At 44.4% G+C, this 14,624-nt stretch overlaps 1 protein-coding gene across 1 annotated transcript in view; it reads left to right on the top strand.

The window, feature by feature from the left end:
* Positions 1 to 13,624, top strand: part of LOC146359624 (pancreatic secretory granule membrane major glycoprotein GP2-like) — a 30,005-nt gene extending 16,381 nt beyond the window's left edge. Inside the window, exons 7-9 of the mRNA XM_084831864.1 lie at positions 3,093 to 3,261; positions 10,718 to 10,835; positions 13,452 to 13,624. Of these exons, the coding sequence (XP_084687990.1) occupies positions 3,093 to 3,261; positions 10,718 to 10,835; positions 13,452 to 13,624 (460 nt within the window). The remainder of the gene's footprint in view (positions 1 to 3,092; positions 3,262 to 10,717; positions 10,836 to 13,451) is intronic.
* Positions 13,625 to 14,624: the final 1,000 nt, after the last annotated feature.

The following is a 14,624-nucleotide window of genomic DNA, read 5'->3' as shown; positions in this document are numbered from 1 at the left end:
GCTGCGCGGTTACGATGGAGTGAATGTTGATAGTGGTGCCGTGTAGCTATCCCCGTGGTTGGGCACCTGCCAAGGGCCCACATCCCACTAGGGGCCCACTGGTAAGAGCCCTCCCCACCCTGGACTTGCTCCTCTTTTTCACCATTGCCATATGCTTGTTCACCTGCCTCTTGCTCTGGCCTAGACAGAGGTAGTGGTGAGAAAGAGAAGCAGTAGATGCCACTGCCTACTTGCTCACTGGCTCTCTTCTGGTCAAGCAAGCCTGTGGAAACAAGCACGATGAGGAAGAGGATGAGGGAGCAATAGCAGCTGGTGACAATGGCAATGAGAAGGCAAATTCACTGAAAGGGGGGGGGGCTGTTGAGGGTGTCTTGCCCAAGGCCCCACAAAAACCTGGAACCAACAGTGATGTGAGTCCCCACTTGCAGTCTGAAATGGTACAAACCAAAATAGGTCCTCCACCTCATCTACATTAAAGGATGAAGTCTAGAGGTAAACATGGGCGAGAAGCTAGCAAGGGCCCTACTTCTGTCTGAATGTAGCACAGACCAAAAAAAAAAAAACTGGCTTGCTGCCACCCACTCCTTCAAGCCCAGATGAAGCTGGTGTTTACTAGCTGCTTTTAAGGCTGCTTCCAGGCAAGACTGCTATCGTGCCATCACCCTGGCACATTCACAGAATTTTATGGGGGCTCTAGCTGATGACGTCTTCCATTTTGAATCTTCCCGCCAGTGGAGGCTGGTGGTCTGATGCCACTGGGGCAATGAATCTGCTCCAGGTGTGAATCAGAGGCTATCCAAGGTGCTTTAGATAGCTCCTTTAGAGTTCTGACTCATTCTGACTGAAACTTGGAGTGGGTTCACCATCCCACTGACATCGGAACCACCAGCCACCACTGCCTCCCACATTTTCCCACTGCTCCTTCCATCTTTTTTCTTATCAGAGAAAAATCGGTTAAGGGAAAAAAGACAGAATCACAGCACAATGCCTTCTGATTGGTTGCACTAGGAGGCTCTCCACCTAGAAGCACCCAGATAATCAGCTTTTTACTGGACATATTTGAACTGAGCTCTGCAATTGGACTGGAGCTGATTTCTTCTCAGATGCAGTTCCCAAAGAAACAAATTAGAAGGTGAAGGATCTCCCCGCTATATATAATAGAATCCTCACTATCTCAGGCAAGGAAGGAATGAGTGTCATCTAATGTTCACCAGACAAGCAGGCTTTGAATGAGAAGCTTAGGGGATAAGACCCCATTTCCCCTCTCGGCAACATGCTTGCTCACTTTTTATGTTCCTGTTTCTCTGTGTAACCTCTGACTCCATCAGGTATGGGTCTCCTGCATCTATATTCCTTTCTGTCAATAACTGATGCATGTGCTGGGAGAATAATCCCACTGCTGGTGATGATGAAAGGACAAGAGGCAAATTTAAACTGCTCACATGCTCCTCCATCATCAAACTCGCATCCTGTGCAATTCCATCTCCCTTTATGCAGTGCCAAATAAATGTTTGCTTGTACACAGCAAGTTCCAGTGTAACATACATACAGTATTTGCAAACACATGTTTGTCACGTGGATACATTATAATCTTTGTGAGTGCACAGTGTATGTGAATCTGCACTGCGTGCATGTAAACAATGTAATATGTGAAGCACTCTTCAACAGCGGCAGCATCCGTGGTACACTGGCGACCCCAAGTACCTTTTTCCAGAGGGATAGGTGCGTGTTAGTCTGGGGTTTGGAGCAAAACCATCAGAGAGTCTTGTGGCACAATAAAGACTTAAACTTATTGTGTCATAAACTCTTGTGGATGATGATGATGATGATGATTTCTATACTGCCCCATAGCTGAAGCTCTCTGGGCAGCTTACAGAAGTTAAAACATTGAAATACAATATGCAACGTTTAAAAGCCATTTACATAAAAGCATACAGACAAATCACACAAACAGCATATAACTAAGAACAACTTTGAACAGTCAGTCATAACTACAGGCACATCCGGGACCGATTAAAACTCATCATGTGCTGACAAATGCCTGGGAACCTGGCACCAAAATGATAACAGTGTTGGTGCCAGGCAGAGGTCATCAGGGACTTTGTTTCACAGTTGGGGGGGCACCACCGAGAAGGCCCTCTTCCTCATTGCTGCCTTTCGAGCTTCCCTCAGAGGAGGCCCTCAAAGGAAGGTGTTAGACGCTGAACATAGATGCAGAGGACTCTAGTCCACGGAAGCTTATGCCAGAATAATTTTGCTAGTCTTGAAGGTGCCACAACACTGTCATTTTCCCCAAGCTCCTTAGCAGATATAGTTTTTCTGTTTACAGGGGGTTGTTGGGTGGGCTCCCTGCCATTCCCTGATCAGTGATGTGTCTCTTCTCACCCAGATAAGCTGTTCAGTGGGGACAGGGGCTGTGAGCTGGTATTTGCAAGGGAGAGCGAGTTGCTGCTGTTACTCAAAGAGGTAGTGCAACTGAAAAAGAGGCCCACTCTAGACCAACAATGCAGCTAAAAATACCCAGAGTTGATAAAGTATTTTAATGACAGTATTATTTTGAATAGCAAGTACAGTACACAAAGACTGGGTTTCTGCTAAGTGGTCCATTCTGCTAAGTGAAGGGGTCCCCAAATTTTCTGGGTTGGTAAGCACGTATGGAATTTTGAGAGCATGTCGTGGGTTCTCTCACAAAAATAGCTGCCATAGTGGAGCATGCCCATTCATAAAATGGCTGCTAGGTCAGTCACAAAGCACTGATTTCCCAGAATGCAAACTGGTGAAACTAAAAGAAAATTAACTCGCCAAAGAACCAAAGTACAAGACCTGAAATAAAGATGGCACTGGAGGGCAGCACTTAACATGCCAGGCTCCCAGTATGAACAAACAAAAAATTAAGATATAAAATAAAAACCAGGAGGGGCAGGGAGCCTGGTGTGTGCACCAAGAGAGGTGTCCATGGGCACATTTGTGTCTGTGGGCATCACACTGGAGACCCCAGTGCTACGTGGGCCATCCCTCTTGTGTCTATTCATCCATTTGCAGAGATAGCAGCTTTTGATGTAATCACTTGTTTTTGTTTTTTGCCTGCACAGCTGCCCACAAATTGTAAAAGATGAGACCCTGTCTGTAATAACAAACGGAGACAGTGAAGAAGCAACATTTAGGATCCAAATGTTCAAATTTGTTGGCATCGCCTACAACCATGTTTTCCTACACTGCACAGTTCAGATTTGTCATAGTACTGCTGCTGTTTGCAAACCAGTAAGTTAATCAACAGGGGGACACATAACAATATATGAACTGGTGGTGGGTGGTAGAGCTAAAGGTACTTTGATCCCCAAAATTCACCTCCATATTTGCATAGGGAAAATATATATGACAGCTGGTGTGCAATGATATTTAGGCTGCACTCCTATGCATATTTAGACAGAAACAAGGGCTCCTTCACACCGAGCTTTTATTCTGCGATGGAGATTGGTCCTTCACGGAAGTTTGCGGGCTCTTTACATGACGCCGTGATCATTCAGGGTGTCTCCTGCACTAAATGCCCTTCGTTCTGTTTTTAAATAGATGGCAGATCATGAGCTATCAAATTACCCTGTTGTGTACCTCTTCAGTTCCCTCCGTGAAAAGAGGAAAAGGGCAAGAAGAGGAGCGAGATCAATGAAAGGCAATGGAAGACTCAGATACGGGGGGAAACGGGGCAGGAGGAAGCACGTGAAAAAGGGAGTCATCATGATCCTGGATTTAAAACGGAAGCAGAAAGCCCCATTTTAAATGCAGGATTTTAGGCTGGTATAGAGATGCCCCAAGTCCTACAACTCCCAGCATTCCCTAGCCAGCTGGGGAATGCTGGGAGTTGTAGGACTTGTTTCTATCTAAAAATGCATAGCGTTGCGCCTTTTAGAATTTGATGGTTAACTTATCCTGGTATTTGAGAGAAGATAAACATCAGATGTTATTTTTTATCTGATAGTATTTGCCAGATTATATGCAATGATATTTAATACATGACAATATGAGAGTGTTATGAGATAAGCAGCACAATCCTATGCATGTTTACTCAGAAGAAAGCCCCACTGTGTTCAGTGGCTTTTCCTCCCAGGTAAGTGTATATAGAATTGCAATCTTTATGCCTGCCACACTCGAAACAAATCAGAAAATTGCAATACATATAAACCATGCAAATTTTGAATTATTATGGAGGAATTTCACATTCAAAATTTGAATTCAAACTTTAAATTTTGAATTTAAAATTGAGGCTTTTTGGTTCTGGTGTGTTACTGTAGTAGAGAATGAAAGGAAAATATTGAAGATCGCCTTTCCTTCTAGCAGCGAGCGTCAGCTTTTGCAGGTTTTTTTTAATTAAAAATTTAAATGAAATAGTATCTGGTTAATATTTATGTCAGCTCTAACATGTAAGCCATTTTACTAATAGTTCAGATATTATATTTTATTTTGTATTCAATATGTATTGCTAGTCTTTTATAGCTCAGGATTTCTACAGCTGCAACTGTAGGACAGTCACTTAGAGAGTGCAAATTGGCTTAACATCATTCCAGTTACCCTGCTAAATTTTATATTTGTATATGATCAGGCACAACCAGACAGATCAAGAACTAATGAGAAAGTTCTATGGGTTAAAGACTGAGGGTTTTAACGGACAAATTAATCAACTAAAACTTGTTGATCAGTGGGGAAGCATTTTGTAAAGTGGCAAGATTATGACTGGGTTCACACAACATGATAACCACACTCAAGTGTGAGTTGTCATTGAGCCATGGGTTGTTGTGTTGTGTGAACCCAGCTGCGCCAACAAAATATGGTTTGTTAAGCACAAAGAGCCCACAAAGATAATCCATGGTTTGTTGTTGGGTTGAGAACAGTGGGTTGTTCATGGTTAACAAACCATGGTTTGTTAGCGCAGCTGGGTTCACAGAACACAATAATCTACTGTTCAACAACAAACCACAGTCAACCCATAGGGCTGGTTTACATGCTTGAACAGCCCACCATGGTTTCTTTAAGCCATGGTGGGCTGTGGTGTATGCGGTGGCCATTTTGAATATTCACTACCCAGCCACAGCTTGTCATGCAAACCTGGGCAGTGGGGGTATCCAAGGGTTAAAAAAATCCTTGCATAATCCATGGCACATAACCCATGCACAACCCCTGCTGCCCAGGTTCACACAACATAACAAGTTGGGTACTGAATATTTAAATCCCACCTGGCATGTGGCACTTATTTAAGCCACAGTGGACTATTTTGATTGTGCAAACCAAGTTAAAGGCATACTTATTTGGGTTTTTTCTTAGACTATTTTGGTTCTGGTGCATTATAGTAATATGGAATGAAAAGGAAACATTAAAGTTGGCTTTTCGTTATTTTAACACTTTTCAATGTGGAATTATACATGGCAGTGGCAGACGTGTGTCTTTAAACATAGGCTTGCTCCAATCATGTGTTATGCAGGTGATAAGAAGCAATTTGCAGAGCAAACCTATACATGTCTACTCAAAAGTAAGCCCCAAGGAGTTAAATGGGACTTATTCCCACTTAAGTAGGTACAGAACTGTGGTTTTAAAGTGTAAGCTGGGTGCATGGGCAGGCAATGCTGAACTTTCTCCCTGTCTATCCCTCAGTGCCCACCAGAAGCGAGTCTAATAGCAGAAGTGAGTCCAGCTCAGAGGGAAGTGACCGGAGATGGATTGTGAGCCAAAGAACATCAGGCAGAAAGATTCAGTACCCGTGTCCTGCTATAGCTGAACGAGACTCAGTATTAGGGCAAATTATGGAGCAATCCAGAAGGCAAGGAAACAGGCAAATGGTCAAGCACAAAGGTTTCAGTCCAGTATGGAACCAGGCTAAGGCAGGAGTGGTCAGGCCTGTAGCTAAGGGTGGGCTAAGGGGTCCTGCCCCCCTAAATTTTTTCTGCCCTCAATTTTTGTTTTTACAAATAATTAAAAAACAGTTTACAGTTCTGTCTTTACAAGGCCTGCAAACCAGATAAACTGCCCTCCTACTGTTAGGGCAGCCCCCACCCCCACCATGTAGGCTAGCTGCAGGCCTCCAGTCAAGATACAGGCAAAGGTCAAAGCATAATTAAGCAGTCAGAACCAATACACAATCCTGAAGCAGAGTCAAGTAGGAGTCCAAGGGTCAGTAGTACAAAGGCTCAATCACAAGGCAGGGTCAGAAAAACAAGATACAAGGCACTGGAGCTAGTAGAACGATGTTGTTGCAGCACTAGCTAGGCTGACACTGAAGGCTTCTATAGCCAGGGCACAGCTGCAGTGCATTACTAGCCCTCTGGCAAAAGTCCTACTCAGGACAATGGCCTTTGCTGCTGCAGAGTCCTTTACTCCTGAGGAGTCCTCCTTTGTAATCAAGCACTTGTTCTCAAAGGAGCTCGACTTGCAAGCCTCTTGAGACGACTACCCTCTGGGGTAGACGGAACTCCCCTCCTCTTGCAGGGATGGACTAGCAGTGATCTCCCCTGAGGGGCCAGGCTACCTCGGATCTCTTGATGCAGGTGACTCTTTGGCATGGTTTGTCTCTGGAAGCTCTAGCTCCTGCTCAGAGGAGGATTCCTCCAGTGGGGGTATGACAGCCCTTCTCCTACACACCACTTTTAAATCTCCCTAATTAGCTCTTCAGACACAGATTGTTGTGGTTGATTTCTCTCACCTCATTCAATGCATCTCTGGACTGGGTCGTCCATGCATGTTAATCACATGATCACTGCATTATTATGTGGCAACTGTAAGATGCAAACGAGCTATCCGAGATCAAACACTGCAGATAGATCCATCGTTTCACCTCATATAATCAACACAATGGTTTTAACTGGAGTCCCTGTATATACAATTAGGGCCAGAAATATTGCAACAGGGATAACTGTTTTGGCAGTTGGCCTCTGTACACCACCACATTGAAGTTGAAAGGACACACACCCAGATGGGAGCGAAGTCAGGACTTCCAGCTGTAATTCAAGGGGTTTGGCAAAAGTGGGGCACTAACCATTCAGGAAGTACAGCCAGTGGCATACACACACACCCATTGTTGGTGGCTCATAAGTAATGGAATGAATGGCTGACAAGCAGCTGCATGGCTAGGTGTGGCCTGTTTCCTGGGCACCCCATGACCAATCAAGCAGATAAAAGGCCTGGAGGTGGTTCTGTTATATTTGCATTTGGTAGCTGTTCACTGGAACTCCCAACATGAGGTCCAAGGAGGTGTCCATGCGAGTGAAGGAGGCCATCATTAGGTTGAGGAAACAAAATAAACTCATCAGAGAGATAGCAAAACAGTGGGAGTGGCCGGTACAACAGTTTGGACCATCCTGAAAAAGAAGGAATTAACTGGCAAGCTCAGCAACAGCAGAAGGCCTGGAAGACCACGGAAGACAACTAAAGTGGATGACTGCAGAATTCTGCTCATGGTGAAGAGGAACCCTTTCACAACATCTAGCCAGGTCAAGAACGCTCTTGTGGAGGTAGGCATGTCATTGTCAACATCTACAGTCAAGAGATGGCTTTATGAATGTAAATACAGAGGCTTCACAACAAGGTGCAAACCACTGGTGATGCTCAAGAACAGAAAGGCTAGATTAGCCTTTGCCAGCAAACACCTAAAAAAGCTTGCCCAGTGCTGAAGTAAGATTCTTTGGACTAATGAAACCAAGATTAACTTGTACCAGAATGATGGGAAGAGAAAAGTATGGAGAAGGAAAGGAACAGCCCATGATCCAAAGCATATCATATCATCTGTCAAACATGGTGGAGAAACATGTCAAATATCTGTCAAACATGATGCACAAATGATGTGCATCATGGATGCCTGAACCATAACATAACAGTGTTATGGCATGGGCATGTATGGCTGCCAATGCAACTGGGTCACTGGTGTTTATTGATGACCTGACTGCTGAGAAAAGCAGCAGGATGAATTCTGCAGTGAATAGGGCTATACTTTCTGCTCAGATTCAGCTGAATGCTGCCAAACTGATAGGACACCGCTTCTTATTACAGATGGATAATGACCCAAAACATACAGCAAAAGCTACCCAAGAGTTTCTCAAGGCAAAGAAGTGGGATGATCTTCAATGGCCAAGTCAGTCACCTGATCTCAACCCAATAGAGCATGCTTCTCACTTACTGAAGACAGGACTATAGGCAGAAAGACCCACGAACAAGCAGCAGCTGAAGGCAGCTGCAGTAAAGGCCTGGCAAAGCATTTTGAGGAAGGAAACTCAGCATTTGGTCATGTCCATGGGTTCCAGACTTCAGTCAGTCATTGACTGCAAAGGATTTTCATCCAGGTATTAAAGGCGATCCTTAAGTTTGAAATGATGTTGGTTTGTTCCATTACTTATGAGCCACCAACAATGGGGGTGTGTGTATGCCACTGGCTGTCCTTCCTGAATGGTTAGTGCCCCACTTTTGTCAAACCCCTTGAATTACAGCTGAAAGTCCTGACTTGGCTCCCATCTGGGTGTGTTTCCTTTCAACTTCAATGTGGTGGTGTACAGAGGCCAACTGCCCAAACAGTTATCCTTGTTCCAATATTTCTGGCCCTGACTGTAACTGTCATCAAATGATGTGCATCATGGATGCCTGAACCAGTCCTTTCTCTTTCCACCATAGGGGGAATGAACCACCCAACATCCGCCATCTCATCACTGTTTGCTAGACAGGGCTGGTACTGTTCTTCAAGGGTTCATTCAACACCTCTGACTTTCTCTTGATGAATAAATAAGTGCTACCTCTGAGATCCTGTGACAGGTCAAGACCAGGGAGATGGGGGTGGTTCCTGGGGCTGACATCTTCTGGGTAACCTTGGGGGATAAAGCAGAGAAGGGGAGGGCAGAGGAGTTCCTGTCTTGCCAGAGCCGGGCTTGAGGAACTGCAGTAGGGACTATTGCGGCTACCTCCCTTTCCTGACTTGGAAGTTTGCAGTAGCGCAAGGAATTGCTGGGATTGGTTTGGAGTTGAGCGGAGAAGAATGGTTGTGGTGGCTAAGGCTTAGAGTGTGCATCCGTACTGCTTTTACAGATTCCTGAATCATCACACCCTTTCAAACACATAATGCAATGTCATATGAAAGTGTCTGAAATAGTATTTCAGTCTGGTGGGTGACCTTTACTGGCATTCTGCTAGCAAATTATCTCATCAATTGAGACAGGGCTTTCTAACGGATGCAGTATAATATCCTACTTCAAAACAATGTTCCTTTAGATTCTTTTTGTACTTGAATCATGGAATATTAAGTGAATGAATACAGCATAAACTTCAGTATTCTTATGGGTTTTTTTAAAAAAATAAAAGAGATGCAGTAATTGCAGTTGTGGGTAGAAAACTCCATCAATGGATTTATTTTCCAAGTGTTATATTGAAAATGTCACCAGACTGAAATACCAAGCAAGGCCAGAATGAAATCAAAAGTCAATGTGACATTTTGGAAGGAGACTGTAACAAAATCGGAGGCTAGCTCTAGGTGGCTTCTAAAACAGTTCCAGGCAATGTGATAAATAACAGCAGTGCATCTCAAGGTATTTGTTGTATGTGAGCAAGCCCCGTCCATTTAAACAGAAGAGTCTAGACGTAGAATGAGAATTTTATGCAGAGTAGTCAGTGGAGGCTGGTGGCTCCAATTTTGGTGGGGCTGTTCTCCATTTTGGGTTTTGGTCAGAACCAGCCAGAACTCTAAAGGAGCTATCCAAGGTGCCAAACCTATTTTGAGGGCAGGGTTCAGCACTTTGGATAGCTCCTTTAGAGTTCTGGTTGGTTCCGGCCAAAACCCAGAATGGACTTACAGCCCCACCAAAATCAGAGCCACCAGCCTCCACTGCAGGTGGTACTGCTTCCAAAATGGTGAGTCATGCACGCCCCACAAATGGATTGTGGGGAATTTTCTAGCTAGGTCACCATGAGAGTCATTGCTCACTTGTTCAGAGTAGAGGAGATGCATACAATATTAAGGGACATGACATCCCTCAATGCTATTGTGGGTGGTTGTGGGGGTTGGACTCGATGGTCTTATTACTCGATGGTCCCTTCCAGCCCTAGTATTCTATGATCTCAGCTTGTTTTATTCGTGGATTTGTTTTGATTTGATTTCCACCAAGAATGGTGCTCAAGGTGACTAACCATTGTAAGGCAGCATGAAAGGAAGTATGGGGCTGCTCCTACTGATTTCCATGCGGCTGAGTAGTATTTCCTGCAGCGGGACCCACACATGCGCCTTCCTCCAGGCACACCTGCTCGCATTTCCCTTACTGTCCTTGGTGGACAGGCAGATTGCAACTGAATGGTGGATTATGCATCTGTTCTGAGAGACCTGCTTAGGGCCCCGTCCTATGTATGTTTAGATGGAAAAAAGTCCTACAACTCCCAACATTCCCCAGTCAGCAGGACTAGTAGGGGCATGCTGGGAGTTGTAGTTTAGAAGCCACTTTTTTCCCATCTAAACGTGCATAGGATTGCACCCTTAGTGTGTTAAGACAATGTATGATTGAACAGTGATACATGTACATAAATAAATGTGGCTGTCTCTACTGGAGGTGGAAAACATTGCCAATATATAATGTTTCATTCCAACTGGTGAGTTGGAATAACAGCTGGTTTACCTAATCACAAGATATTTTGACTTGCACTGTGAACTGCTGTACTGTTTTGGGGAATCGCACATGTATTAACTAATTTGCATTTTTCCTAGAATTGCACAGATGACAGCCTGACCAGAAATAAAAGAGAAGTCACACCTTTTTCTAACCACATGGTGACTTATGGTCCTATAAGACGGAAGCTGGTAGATAATGAAGAGTCTAACATAAGTAAGTAAAGCATACAAATGTATGCTTTAAAATATAATTAGCCCATGATGTTGTAGTGAACGCTAGCTAGCAGCTTTCTTTTACAGCACACAGACATCTAATTTGTCTGCCTCTCTATCTGAAGTGAAGTCCTGCAACAAAATGTTGCAGGGCGGAGTGCTGTCAAGGGCTCCTTGGAGGCCTCTCTCAGTCTAATCCAGTAGCCAAGTCCAGACACAGACAAAGGGATTCCTTTCAAAGCTTTATTCTTCCTTTACAACTTAACAACTATACCATTTGCAACTAGATCTGATCAGCACAGTACCTATGCCCTAAGCGGGAACAGTTGGTCCCCGTTTGAAAGGGAATTACTGGCAGACCCCTGAACTTAAGGACTAGGGAGAGCCCCTCCCCTTTTCCTTTGGATCCTCTGGGCGCAGCCGTTGTTTGCGCGCCAACCAGGCACTACGCCTCCTTTCCGCGCCCTCCATCTGGCGCCGCTCTCTGCGTCAGCGTCGCGCGTCCACCAAGTCTGCTATCCGCGCTCTGTCACTCCCTGGACTGCTATCTAAGCTATGAATGTTGGTGGGAGGAATCTCCGTCAGCTGTTGGCCCTGGGAAAGAGGAGCGCACTCCCCTCCCAGGAGCGACTGCTCTTCTTCAGAATCAGAACTACTCTGGGATTCTATGGGCTCAGTGTCCACCCTGACATCTGCTCCTATTCAGTATTCTAGCCACTCCATTCCTTTCCTACCCAACCCCTTCATCTTCCTTTCTCTCCAAAAGTCCGTCAACATTCTGTGCCCACTGAACATGCTCAGTCCTCACTAGGTTATTTTCCCCTCCATTTGGGTTTGTGTGTGTGTGTGGAATGGGGTGTGTGTGTGGACTCACGTGTGTCCAATCGCAGTTACATTAAAACTGTAGATTTCTCCACTGGTTTCTAAGGGCAGCTCTCCCTTCCATTTCTGTGGACGTTTAAAAATAGCTTCACAGTGTGAACAAGGAAATAATCAACTCAGACCATGAGTTGGTTTTCCGTACCCTTTTAACATCTGTGTCTCTTCCTTCATCCTCCTCTTCTAGCCACACCATCCCCCACAATATTCAGTTTTTTTCCTCTCCCTCAGGCCTCATCTACATGAGCTCCAGGGCAGCTGCGAGTTGAGGTCCCTCAGGACACATGATGCAGTCGCCACTTCGCAGCCATCTGTGGTATTCTCCTGGAAAATGCGGATTTCCAAGGAGGCGTTTTGCTGTGATGTTTTTCATTTGCTGCGGGTTTCCTGTGGTTGCGAGCCATCTGTCCCTTCCCCAAACCGACTTCACATTTTGCAGTGGGCATGTTGTAGGCATGTGTAGTGCTTGCGTCACTCTGTGATGCCCCTTTACTCCCCCAGTCCCTTTGCAGCTGCGCAGTTACAGAGGCATTTTCATTTATTTAATCACACTTTCGCAAATTTTTGCGGCTTCGTATCTTTGCAATGGTTGTTTTGGACTCAGTGGCCGGGAGGGCGGTCTTGGGGGAGGACCAACTTCGCTCCGGCCACCATTTCAAAGCGACAGGTAGGCACATACCGCTCATACCTTGTGAATGCGAACCATCGCAAGAGTCTCAGGCCGGGGAACTGACAAACAGATGGCATGGAAATGAAGGGACACAGAACATCCACTTTTTACCTAACAAGGGACGGACAGACACAACAGAACCCATAAAATACAAAACAGCCACTGCAGTGTTGCACCCTCACACTCATGGGTCTACACAGCTGCTCAGTAAAGCATAATGGCAAAAAAAAGAGGGCACGGTGGAGTCTTATGGAGGTGCGCAGTAAATCGTGAGTGTATCGCAGCAGAAGCTAATCCGAAGCTGCAATGCTGCGCAGTTGCGACAGGGTCGGGGGTGAAAGCGGTGCCATGTAGATGGGGCCTCAGTCAGCATTCTGTGGCCACTGGGTCCTTGTTGGGCTATGGGCGGGGTGGGTGGGTTGTGTCTACTCCTGCAAACCTTGGGGTTACCCTGAGTCTGCTGACACCGTCCTCTTATGTGTGAGTGGCGCCATTTTGGCTACATTTGTGCAAGGACATGAAGACTTCAATAAAAAATAGAAGGAATTATACATATAAGGTGCTTCCAGATAAGGCTTTTTTGGGGGTGGGGGGTTTCCAGGCAACACCATCTTCTATTTGTAACCCTCCTGTACTTTTCCGCTGCTGCTTTTGTCTTTTTTCTTACCCAGGAAAATCCATGAAGGATGGACAAAATAGATGCACAACGTCCTTTGATTGGTAGTACTAGGAGACATCCCTCTTGAAGTACCCATGATCTTTAATCTTACATAATCTTTAATCTACAATCTTTGTTGTAGGCCGAAACATCTGGAGGGCCACAAGTTGCCCAGCCCTAGGCTAGATGGATCGATGGTCTGATGCTGTACAGTGGCACTGCATGCATGTATATCAGATGTCTATGATCAGCATATTCCCCTTTCACTGCCATCTAGTCCAGGGTGAAGTCCATGTTGTTGCTCTGTTTAAAACAGCATGAAAAATATAATTCACAACGATAACAATTTTTAAAGTTCGATTTGGAGGCAAATTTTTCACTTCTTTGCAAATGGTTATCCTTTCTTTCAGGTAAAGGAAGACTTCCCCCAGTAGAAGTTTTTATCCTTTGCGGAATTCTAATGGCTGTTCTGGTGATAACTGCAGTTTTTGGAAACCTTTTGTTTCAGTCAAGAAGGACATACCCTACTATGCAAGTCCAGCTGACAATGTCCCGTTTTCACAATTCTGAAGTACCATCATGATGAACTGTTAACCAACAATATAATAAAATGTTTGGCCCTTATTGCATTGCATGGCATTGAAGCATATCAACATTAAATTACTTGTTTATACATCTCACAGCCTCAGATTACATTTCTCTTCCATTTATAAGCCACCTGAGGATTGTAAGACCACTACAGTTGTGAATAGTGTTTTTTTTCATGCACAAAAAGTACGCTCCCTGAACATTGCACGTACGTACATTTTGCTGAGTGTATACATGCTGTGAAGGCATGTTTCTCAGCATGAAGACCAAGTGAACACTAACATAGATGAATGTGTGATCATTACACTTGATTATCTACATGCCGATTGCATGTTTTTCCTACAGAAGTGTTATGCAGGTAAGAAACTGGCCTTGATGTTTGAAATAGCCCTAAGGAACTTGTCCTAATTGCACTCTTGTGTTAAAAGATCCAGTTCTCTCTGCAGGATCAAAGTTAATTTTCTGACAGTGTTTGTTTTCGTGGAAATAATAACAACTAATTTACCATATTAAAAAAAACATGCATAGCAACATAATCCTGAACATTATAGGGATGATCCATTGTTTATGTACTATTTGTGATCACAAATAGGGCTTTCCTATTGTTGGCTTATGTTTGCTGCTGGTTGCTTTCAGTAGCAAAAACTTGATTTGCTAGCAGAAGATAAAACCGGAACTTTTCTCCCACAATCTTGGAAACTGAGTATTATATAAACGTGTCTCAAGATCCTTCCTTTCACCCTATTTTTTTAGCACACTGAATCAAAAGTGAAGGACGGTACAATTGTGCAAGTTTAGCATTTAATTTTTTTTAAAGTTCAAAACGTGCCATTCTGTGAACTGTGTGAAGATTTTTTCTGGGTTATTTATGTAAGAAGTGTTTCCACATGAAATAAATGCTGAAATGCTGCTCGAAAGTTTGCAGTAGTGAATGAAAGAACCACTGAGTTATTTTAGTGACTACAGTATTATAGTGACTTTCAGAGAGGTATCTG

The sequence above is a fragment of the Heloderma suspectum genome, chromosome 1 (genome assembly GCF_057233095.1).
Source record: "Heloderma suspectum isolate Gila_16-S chromosome 1, 16-S_ref, whole genome shotgun sequence".
NCBI lineage: Eukaryota > Metazoa > Chordata > Lepidosauria > Squamata > Helodermatidae > Heloderma > Heloderma suspectum.
This window is presented reverse-complemented; position numbering and strand designations above follow the sequence as displayed.